The 11,206-nt window shown below is 51.9% G+C and overlaps 1 protein-coding gene across 1 annotated transcript in view; it reads right to left on the bottom strand.

The window, feature by feature from the left end:
* Window positions 1-8,141: 8,141 nt before the first annotated feature.
* TGM3 (transglutaminase 3) overlaps window positions 8,142-11,206 on the bottom strand; it is a 38,309-nt gene continuing 35,244 nt past the window's right edge. Inside the window, exons 12-13 of the mRNA XM_003983751.4 lie at window positions 9,104-9,237; window positions 8,142-8,763 (exon numbers count right to left, since the gene is read on the bottom strand). Coding sequence (XP_003983800.2) covers window positions 8,616-8,763; window positions 9,104-9,237 — 282 coding nt within the window. The 3' untranslated portion in view covers window positions 8,142-8,615. The remainder of the gene's footprint in view (window positions 8,764-9,103; window positions 9,238-11,206) is intronic.

Raw genomic sequence — 11,206 nt, 5'->3', positions numbered from 1 at the left:
ACTCCTCAGAGAGACATTCGCTGGCCACGGAGGGAAGGTGGCCTGTTATTCCCCAGGACAACCCCCCTGGCTTTCCTTCACCGCGCTGATCGCAAACGGTTTGTATTTTATTTGTTCGCTTGTTCTGTCTGGCTCCACATTACGGTATAGGCTCCAGGAGGCCACAGACCATCGTGTTCTCGTGTGTGGGGTGCAGTTCCGGACACACAGCAGGTGCTCCAGGTGGTTGCGATACAGACATGACTGGTGGATGGCGTGTTTGGGACGGGGCTGACGTGGGAGGCACCCGATGGGCAGATAAGCCCCCGATCTCGGGTCTCATCTCTCCATTCCCCCCCCCCCCCCGTCTCCTCCTTCACGAAGAGCAGGCAGGTCATATTACGAGAAAGCATCATGAAGAGAAAACCCTGCTCTTAAACAGGATCACAAGGGTTGTCCCTGCCTTGGGTGGGGAGGGTGCCTGCCTCCCCAACGCACAGGCACCAGCCAAGCACGATGGGGAACAAAAGTAAAATAACATTTAGATAAAAGGCCATAATTAGCCTTAACGCCTGTGCATAACGCCTACTCAGACATTGATAACCCTGGAAATAATATGGAGACATAAATGGCACTAGGAAATCATCCACCACGCTGACGTGTGTTGGGATGGTTCCAGTTGCTATCGATGCATAACAAACTACCCCCAGGCTTATCGGTATAAAACATCCATTAATAGTTCTTATGTTCTACTGCGCCCCGTTTGTGAAGCCGTCTCAAATGGCAACTCTTAGAAAGGGAGGAAGTTAGACTCCACCTTCTGATGGAGTCTGGAAGCGCATGGATGGAATTCTCACGAGCGCTGTGGCCCTTTCCGGAAAAATGGAAAACATCATCCGCTGCAGGGCTCCTCCCCCTGCTCCGCCCCGCCAAACTGTAGTGGACTCTGGCCAGTCAGGGTCAGGCTTCCTCTGGTCCTTGGCCACCCGCCTCTCCAGCCTCACATTCTGACCCTGAGCCAACATGGCTTCCTTCTCTTGTCTCCCCCTGCCAGGGTGAGGGAGCCCTAACATCCTTTGCAGGCCGGCTCCTCTGAGAAGTCCGCCCTGATTGCCCCAGCCTCCCAGCTGGACCTCAAGCTTTCTTCCCCGCTGGACCCTGCTCCTCCTTCCAGGACTAGCGTTGAGCTCTCAGCACCTGGGAACTTGGCTGAAGAAGATGCTTTGTGAGCTTAGGCCAGGGTCCCGGCACAGTGGCCAAGGGGGCTGGATGCAGAAAGGCGGCCGATGGGGGCGCAGGAGGGAGCCTGGAGGGGGAGGTAAAGAGCCTCCCACTTTACCGTTTCCCACGGCTCACATTGGTGGAGGAAGAGCAAAGCAGCCGTGCTGCTTGAGGTCTGGAATCATCAAACGGCTCGGACTATCAGACGATGTCATTCCGGTCTCCTTTCTTCACGCCCCACATCCAATCCCTTGGGACAGCTGGCGGGTTCTGCCTTCTCCACCACGTCTCACGCCACATTGCTGCCACCTTGGTCAGAGCCACCGGCACCCCTGCCCCGGACGGTTGGTTACGATCGCTTCCTCACTGGACGCCTGGCAACAGCCGGAGGGTTTCTTTAAAAACACGAGTCAGAGGGGCGCCTGGGTGGCTCAGTCGGTTAAGCGTCTGACTTCGGCTTAGGTCATGATCTCTCGGTCCGTGAGTTTGAGCCCCGCTTTGGGCCCTGTGCTGACAGCTCAGAGCCTGGAGCCTGTTTCAGATTCTGTGTCTCCCTCTCTCTGACCCTCCCCTGTTCATGCTCTGTCTCTCTCTGTCTCAAAAATAAATAAACGTTAAGAAAAATTAAAAACAAAACAAAACAAAACACGAGTCTGATTCTCTGCTCCTTCCCCCTCCCCCACCGCTCCTCCCACCCTCGGTTGCTCACAGCAAGAGTGGTGCTTCCTCTGTGTCCCCCATTACTCCTGCCTCGGGGCTTTGTCCCCACTGTTCCTGGAACCCATTCCTTTAGATCTTCACTCTCCCTCATAGTCCACACCGGGTTTCTACCCAGATACCACCTGTCAGAGGGCTTCCCCAACACATACCCACAGCCTGGATTTTGTTCATCCATTATAGTTCGTGTTTATTCGATTACTCCTTTTATTACCTATCTCCCCACACCCACCCCTGTACCTCTGCCTCCCCGCGATGACAAACTTCCAGAAAGCACAGATCATCCGTGCTGAATCCCTGGAACCTGCTCACGGTTGGGGCCCATGAATCATCTGTGATTCAGTGAGATCTTGGCCATGGAATTTTTAATGGCTTGGTGACCCTGGGAGGTCACAACTTCCACGATCAGGTGAGTCAGACTGCCGGTGTCATACACAAAAATACCAAAATCACTCTGTAGAGTGGTGCCCCCAGCCCCCAAGGGCATTTCAAGTTTAAATAGAAGGCTAGGCCTTCAGTCTGAAGCATTGGCCATCAGATGCTTTTAGAAAAGCCTGCAATTCCCACAGTGGACCAGTGGGAGGCACCCCACTCATCCCTCAAGGACTCAGAAAAATCAGGAAGGGCGCACACTCCAATCTCAAAACTCGGGTGTCCTCTCGGGGAAAAAGTGGAAGAGAAGTGGGGAAAGGGAACTGTCTATCTTTTCACTCTTGCATGCTTTTGTATTTAAGCAATTTTTATATTGCGAACATATTTGCATAAAAATATTTTAATAAATGTGTGTATATTTAAAATTTTTTATTTCACAAGAGAGAAAGCTAATTTACTATGGAGTGGCCATAAACTCAAAATACATAAGTAATATTATTTTATTTTGTTCCAGATTGAACCCCCTCGCATACACTTTCCGAGGCATGCTAAAAGTGTGGGCTTACTCGATGGAAATCAGAGACATAGATCATCCAAGGCAGCGTGCAGGATTAATGGAATCGCTGTGTTAACACTCCAATTTTGTCGCAGTTTTGCACAGCACAACGAATTATGCCGTGCAATAATTCAAACACGTTGAATTTATCATGCAATGTCACCGAATGTATCATATATTCTAATGTGATATCAATAAATCGTGTTTATGCATGTTTGCCAATGTTTGCGCCCTGCAGATCGGCAACCATTGGCAGATAAACGGTTGCCATAAAATCTTGTAGGTGATCATAAAGGCATGTGAAGGCTAGAATGAGAGAGAAGAATGGAGAGCGCTTGCTCTAAGCCTCTGCTTCCCCGTTGGTACAACGGTGGGTAAATACTGTCCCCTTTTTGAAGGTTGCCAGGGGGGAAAACAACATAACGAGGGAACCTCTCCCACTGGGCAGGCTCCGGGAGATGCTGGTTGAATCCAGGTGTTTGAAGCTGGCTTCTGAGGCACGTATGATCAAGATTGGGAGGAGGAGGGGTTGAGAGCCAGAAGCAGGGCTGATGAGGAGGCTGCTTCTGGGAAGAAGGACTCTGAGGTCCCTTGCTTATGGCACCTCCTTAGGTTGGGAATGCGAGAGCCAGGAGCCAAGCAGTCGCAGGAAAGTAGGCTGGGAGGAGGCATCCAAGAGTGGCTCTCTGGGGCTGGGTGCCACTGCACAGACACACGTCCTTAAGTTTCTGCATCCTTTAGCCCCTGTCTCTTTGCAAACCTGGGATAGAATTCATCACTGGATACCTTTTTAGAATTTGTGCATAACACCGAGGCGAGGCACTGGAGCCAGCCTGCCTGGGTACCAGCGCTGCCTTTGCTAACTCTCCCGTGACCCAATTCACTGGCTAAGTCTCGGTTCTCAGATCTGTAAAGTGGCGGCAATATTATTAGCCCTTTCCTCAAAGGATTATTGGAAGGAGTAGATCAACAAATACCTATGAGACGCTTAGAACAGGCTTCCGGCTTCCAGCTTCTGGTCTGGCACAAACGAAGCTTCAAAGTCGCCACTCCATCCTAACGAGTAGAAAGCTGAACAAACCAATTTTTCACGGTGCAAACCACTCCCCGAAATTGGAGACACTGACAGGCGAATAGAGAATCATAATTTACAGGAGCAGAAACCCACGAATAGCATCTTCTGTAGAGGCCAGTGCCGGGGTAGGGAAACCTGAATGGTTATTGATGAATGGCTAGAGGCTCGGTGTGGACAAGTCTGAGAGTTAAAATCCCCGAGGGGCCCCATCCTAGAGGGCACTCAACACCTCTGTGAGCTTTACCCCCCAGGAAGCTACCAGACTCTCACAGTGAAGATCAGAGAAAAATCTCCTCAGGCTTCAGGAGGGGGAAGGGAAAAGAAACTATTTTGAAATATGCCAGAACATTCTATTCTTCTTAGCAAGGTCGCCCCCCAGGAGAAACTAACCAGAGCTGGGCTTTTGTCAATGCCTAACTGACCCCGAGGAAGGGAAATACCCAATTTCAGCCTCTTTTAGCCTTCCATGTGGGAGAAGGGAAATACACAACTCGAACACATCCCCGCCTTTCAGTCCCAACCCCCTATGGAGGAGGGGCAGGGACTGAGAAGCCTATGTAAATTTCACAGGTCAGAGGCACAGACACACTACAAAACAGACCTGACCATAGAACTATAGAATGCTTCCCCTCCTCCCACACCTGATGACCACATCACTAAAGCTTATTTACAGTAGTTCATCTTACCCAGTGCATCTTGTCTTGCTCTCAAGAAACAAATTTACAAGGCATACTAAAAGGCAAAAACACAGTTTAAAGAGACAGTGCAAGCATCAAAACCAGACTTAGATATAGCAGGGATGTTGGCATGATCAGACCAAGAATTTAAGACAACTGTTAATATGCTCAGAGCACTAATGGATAACGTAGACAGCATGTAGGAACGGACGAACAATGTAAGCAGAGAGCTGGAAATCCTAAGGAAAAATAAAAAGAGAAATGCAAGAGATCAGAAACACTGTAACAGAAATTAAGAATGTCTTTGATGGGGGGCCCCTGGGTGGCTCAGTCAGTTAAGCATCTGACTTCGGCTTCGATCATGATCTCACGGTTTGTGGGTTCAAGCCCCACATCAGGCTCTGTGCTGACAGCTCAGAGCCTGGAGCCTGCTTTGGATTCTGTCTCCCTCTCTCTCTGCCCCTCCCCTGCTCGCTCCCCCCCCCCTCTCTCAAAAAATAGCTAAAATAAACTTTAAAAAAATGTCTCTGATGGGCTTATTAGTAGACTGGACACTGCTGAGGAGACAACTTCTGAGCTTGATATCTCTCAATAGAAACCTCCAAAACTGAAAAGCAAAGAGAAAAGCAAAGAGAAAGAAGGGCTGGAAAAAAAAAAAAAAGAAAAAAGAAAAAAAAGAAGAACAGAATATGCCAGAACTCGGGGACAATAATATATGATGTAACATCCATGTAACGGGAACACCAGAAGGAAAAGAAAGAGAGAATGGAATAGAAGAGATATTTGAAACAATCATGACTGAGAATTTCCCCCAAATTAATGTCAGACCCCAAACTATGAGCCAGGAAGCACGGAGAACACCAGATAGGATAAATGCCAAAAAAAAAAAAAAAAAAAAACCCCACAAAAAACAAAAACAAAAACAAACAACCCCCCCCCCCCGCCAAAAAAAACCCTACATCTACATATATCATTCTCAAACTGCAGACAATCAAAGAGAGAGAAAAAAGTCCCGAAAGAAGCCAGAGGTGGGGCAGAAAAACAAAAACAGAAACAAAAACAAATCCACCTTCTCTATACAGGAGCAAACATAAAAATTACGTCTGATTTCTCAGAAAACGTGCAAACAAGAAGAGAGTGGAGCTAAATATTTAAAGTGTCAAGAGAAAAAAAAAACCCATCAACCTAGAACTGTGAAATTATCCTTCAAACGTGAGGAGAAATAGCGACTTCCTCAGACAAACAGAAATGAGGGAATTTGTTACCTTGCAAGAAATGCTAAAAGCAGCTCATTGGAGAGAGGAAAAAACGATCTAGTTCAAGCACTCAGCTCTACATAAAGAAAGGAAAACCACTGGAGAAGGAATAGGTGAAGGTGAATAAAAACTTGTATTTTTTTCTTTTTTTGTTTTTATTTTATTTTATTTTATTTTTAATTTTTTTTTAAATGTACATCCAAATTAGTTAGCATCTAGTGCGACAATGATTTCGGGAGTAGATGCCTTAGTGCCCCTTACCCATGTAGCCCATCCCCCCTCCTACAACCCCTCCCGAAACCCTCAGTTTGTTCTCCAAATTTATGAGTCTCTTCTGTTTTGTCCCCCTCCCTGTTTTAAAAAAATTTTTTTTTAATGTTTATTTATTTTTGGCAGAGAGAGAGACAGAGCATGAGCAGGGGAGGGGCAGAGAGAGAGGGAGACACAGAATCCAAAGCAGGCTCCAGGCTCTGAGCTGTCAGCACAGAGCCCGACGCGGGGCTCGAACTCACGAACTGTGAGATCATGACTTGAGCTGAAGTCAGCGTTTAACCAACTGAGCCACCCAGGCGCCCCTCCAGATGGATTTTTTTTTTCAGCGTTTTATTTTTTATTTTTGGGACAGAGAGAGACAGAGCATGAACAGGGGAGGGGCAGAGAGAGAGGGAGACACAGAATCGGAAACAGGCTCCAGGCTCTGAGCCATCAGCCCAGAGCCTGACGCAGGGCTCGAACTCCCAGACCGCGAGATCGTGACCTGGCTGAAGTCGGACGCTTAACCGACTGCGCCACCCAGGCGCCCCCAGATGGATTTTTAATGTCACACCTTAGGAGTGTCACTCCGGGAGAAACCCAAGGATAGGGATCATGCTGTGGTTGGTTTTTAATCTCTCTTGACCCCATGCCCAGCAGAAAGCCTGGCACAAAGTAGGTCCCTCTGGAAATGCTTGCTGATAAGATGGCTGTGTGTGGAAAGTAAGGTCTGGGGCAGGCCTCCCAGGGATGGCAAGATACGGATCTCCTTCTTTCCCTCAGAGACCGGAGTAGGTGTCTGTTGATTTCACCCTCTCCTACCTCACTGGGGACTGCTGCAGAATTTCCGAGGAGGAACGGAACACCCCATCTTCAGGCCTAATGCAGGGCCAAGGCCCCCAGAACGCTTGGAGAGGGTGGCAGAACTTTTGGGAAGAGAGACAAGCCCCTCGCTCTGCAGGGGAAGCCTCTGCTGCGTTTAGACACGGGAGCCGGGGTCTGGTGATGGTTCCTTGATGTTGGGAGCAGAGTTGGGCCCGAGTGCTGGTGGCGGCTGCCTCCAGGACACCGTGGAGGTGGGAAGCTGAGCCCGGAGCGGCTTGAGTGGCAGGAGGAGGAGAGAGGCAGCTGGGGCCGGCCAGCTCACCCCTTTTGGTGGATCAAGGAGGTTGCGAGCGTCCCATGGGCCAGGGGACCCCACTAAGGGCAAGTGGGCTCAGGAGAAAGCAAGGACCTTCCAGTGCAGTTAGAGGTAGTGGGGTGAATCTCTGGGGGCTGAAATTAAGGGCCATGTTGCCCCCATCACGGAACACGTAGTGGCGAAAGCCTGCCTTCACCCGCCGGCCGACATCAGTGGATCAAGCCATCCGAGGGGAAGGGGGAAGGAAGGAGGAGCAGGTCGGGCCTGAGCCGAGCAGAAGGCAGACGCTTTGAGCTGGACGTTGAGGCAGAAGCTTCTGTTTAGCCAAGACTGGCGGACTCAAGAGAGCACGGTACGATTGCCGAAACGGAATCTGTCAGCACGAGGGACCGGAAAGCTATGGGCTCTGCTTGGGGTCATTTCGAGGGGCGGGGAGACCGAGGAACCACCAAAGCGTGCGCGAAGGCAGAGAAGGTTCCGGCTGAGTTAGCAGTGCTGTGGCCTCCTGGCTGCAGGAGGAGAGGTGCAGCTTTGAGGAGGGAAGAGCCCCGTGTGAGCAGAGGCTGGGCCTCTCCGGGAGTCTCCTCTGCAAAAGGGTTCCAGGGAGGACTTTGAGGTCCCTTCCCACGCGGCCCAGCAGCCACACAGAGAGCACGCAAAGCCTGCCTGGGACAAGGGGCTCCCTCTCCGGGCAACCTCGTTGATTTTTGGACATCCTATTAGAAAGTTTATTCACTGAACAGTGATCTGTCCCACACAAGCCCACACTCCCTTTGGACACTGGCATGTGGGGAACAAGATGTCCTTGGGTCATCCCTTCTCCAAAAGAACATGGCCGCCGCCCCCTTCCTCCTCCACCACCTTAGGCAAAACAGCAGTCTAGTACAGCCCGTGCTGATTGTGTTCTTTTTAACTTTTATTTTGAGTGTAAAGATGTGAGTGCCACGACAGTGTGAGTGTGGGACAGTGCCTCCCGCGGTGGCCCGAGGGAGGAGCGGGAATGTCCCAACTGCATAGGCTTGGGATCAGCAAACCGTCCGGACCGTCTCCTCCCCGACAGCCATTCAGAGAGTCGCTGGGTCAGATGCCACTCTGTCCTGCAGCATTGCTGGCCTTGAGGGCCGAGCAGGGCCACGGGGCTCATGGGAACGTGCAAAAGTGAATGCGTCTCAGGGCGGGAGGTAGCCAGCCCAGCCCGGGAAAGGGGGGGGGGGCGTGCGTGTGCCGGAGGCTGGGGGTCCCGTCCGGGCCGGCTCGGGGGACGTCGTGGATTTCCCAGGCTGGACATCATGGGCGGGAGGGCTCACTCCACAGGCGAGCGCCGCCTGCCCCGTGTTACCCAAGTTTGTATGGGGCCCCCTCACCCCCTTCATTCGGCCACGTCGATGGACAGCATGGCCTTGATCGCAGGGAATTTGTTGCAGGAGAAGTCAGCGAGCAGCTGCTTGGTGCCACTCCGGGTGGGCAGGATCTCAAAACGCACCCGGGACCGCTCCTTGGGGCGCAGGGTCGGCACGCTGGTGGGGAAGCGCACCGTCAGGGTTGATGGCGAGGTTCGCGGACTTCGGGCTAGAGGGGCCCCCTGCAGCCTCAAGTCCTGCGCTGGTGGGTCTCCCTCTGGCTCCCTCCCTGAGTCATGCCCCACCTCCTGCTAGCTTGGGGCCTCTCAGCCGGGGAGGGAGGGAGCCCCATGATCTCCCACATACGGAAAGTCCTTGAGGACCAGCTCCAAGCGCCGGTGATCTGGACTTCCCGGGAGTTCAAGTCTGGTCAACCCCCACACCAGATGCAAACGTGCGTGCCCGCGTGCGGACTCTCCCAGGGGCCCCACACTGGCCCCTCAGGCCCCGGACTCACTCAATCCTGAGGCTTCCCAGCAGCAGGCCGCTGCCCTCCACCATCAGCACGCAGTCCTTCACGGGCTCATCCAGCGGGTTGGAGAAGAGCATCTGGACGTTCACGGGCTGCTGCACCCGGGCCTGGTCCAGCACCTACGAGGAGAAGGGCTGCCGGAGTCAGGACATGGGCTGCTAGCCTCACCTGCCACTTGGTGAGAGCCCACGCAGGCTGGGTGGACAGCTCAGTGACGGGCAGACACCCCTGCAGGGGCTTCCTAGGAGACTGCTGCCAGGCCCCGTGCTTCCGACGGGACCCCAGGCTCAGAGGGAGAGGCGGCACATTGTAGTGACTGAGAGCACTTTGTCTTCTCTGCCCCTCTTCCTGGTCGTGCTGGGAAGGGCAGCCCTGCTTCCCAGGACGGCCCCGTTCCACGTGGGCTGCTCAGAGGGCGGGGGACTGTTTCATTCTGAACTTAGAACTTTCCTGGGGCGCCTGGGTGACTTGGTCGGTTGAGCGTCCCCCAGTCTTGGCTTCAGCTCCGGTCGCCATCTCACAGTTCGTGAGTTCAAGCCCCACATCAGGTTCCGCGCTGACGGTACCTGCTTGGGATTCTCTCTCCCGCTCTCTCTGCCCCTCCCCAACTTGTGCGTGAGTTCGAGCCCCGCGTGGGGCTCTGTGCTGAGCTCCAGCTCAGAGCCTGGAGGCTGCCTTGGATTCTGGGTCTCCCTCTCTCTCTGTGCCCCTCCCCCTCTCACACTCTGTTTCTCTCTCCTTCTCAAAAAATAAACATTAAAAAAATTAAAAAAAAAAGAAAAGATAAAGAAAAGCAGTATTTTCTTTGAGGCTCCCACTCATCGGTCTTTTTCTTCCCTTCCAGCCTGGAAGCCCCCTCCCTGGGAGGCCCGAGCCCACTCAGACCCCCACTCAGAGCCTCATGCTCCTCTCCACAGGACATGGCATTGGGCCCCTCAATTCAGGCCACTCTCTGATGACACCCCGGTCTATCGATGTCCTTTGAAACTTCTGGAGCCAAAGTTTTCCCTGTGTGTCATGTGTGGTCTGGCCGGGGCTCCCGCCCCGCACTGTCCTTGGCCAGAGAAGCCTCGGGTTCCCATCAGGAAAGCAACCTGGACTATTTGTTTGCTGTCGAAGAGAGAGCTGTGCTCCTGTCCCTCCCTGCCTTCCAAAGAAGGAGCCAGATGAGCTCATGGATACGTAAACACTGACGTAGTGTTCACACTGATATTCGGTTTTCGTGTTATTTGTTCTTTTTGCATTATTGCTGCTTACCACCCTCTCCCGTTGACCCAAATCTGTATGTGCACCCAAAAGGGAGGATAAGAGCCACCAGAAATCTGAATCTGATTATCAGTGGTTCACGGGCCAACGTGAGGGACATCACCCTTTGGGACAAAGTTCAGATTTCATGGTCCGATTCCACCGTACAACGTCCTCAATGCTTGCTGTGAATCCGTGCTGGATTAGAGAACTGGACTTCATCCGAATGGTTACCTTTCCATACAGATTACCCTCACGGGTTTAAAAATCCGCACCCTGCTCTGAGTGAGCTGTGCACGGATTCTTTCAAATCAAGGTAAGAGTGCGTGGTGCTCTGCAGGTTGATGTCAAGGCGAGATTGTTAGGAGCAAATTCGCACAGGGATGTCCGAAAGAAGAGGGATCAGATGCCCTTTTGAAAGATTAAGTAAGAGAGTTCTTGGTGGCGCATTTCCAGCCTATTTGTATTCTGACCTCCTTTCTAAAGATATTATAGTCTCTTCAAAGACAAAGGCCACTCGATATGGAAACCCAAAAGCAACAGTGTTGCACAACAGTGTTGAATAAAAGGGAAAAGACAAAGCTACAGGGGCGCCTGGGTGGCTCCGGTGGTTGAGTGTCTGACTTTGGCTCAGGTCATGATCTCACGGTTCTTAAGTTCGAGCCCCGCGTTGGGCTCTGTGCTGACGGCCCAGAGCCTGGAGCCTGCTTCCCATTCTGTTTCTCTCTCTTTCTCTCTCTGCCTCTCCCCTGCTCATGCTCTGCCTCTCTGTCTCTCAAAAATAAATGAGCTTTAAAAATGAAAAAAATAAATAAACATTAAAAAATTAAAAAAAAAAGATAA

The sequence above is a fragment of the Felis catus genome, chromosome A3 (genome assembly GCF_018350175.1).
Source record: "Felis catus isolate Fca126 chromosome A3, F.catus_Fca126_mat1.0, whole genome shotgun sequence".
NCBI lineage: Eukaryota > Metazoa > Chordata > Mammalia > Carnivora > Felidae > Felis > Felis catus.
Note: the sequence above shows the minus strand (reverse complement) of the source record. Positions and strands in the feature narration are given on the sequence as shown.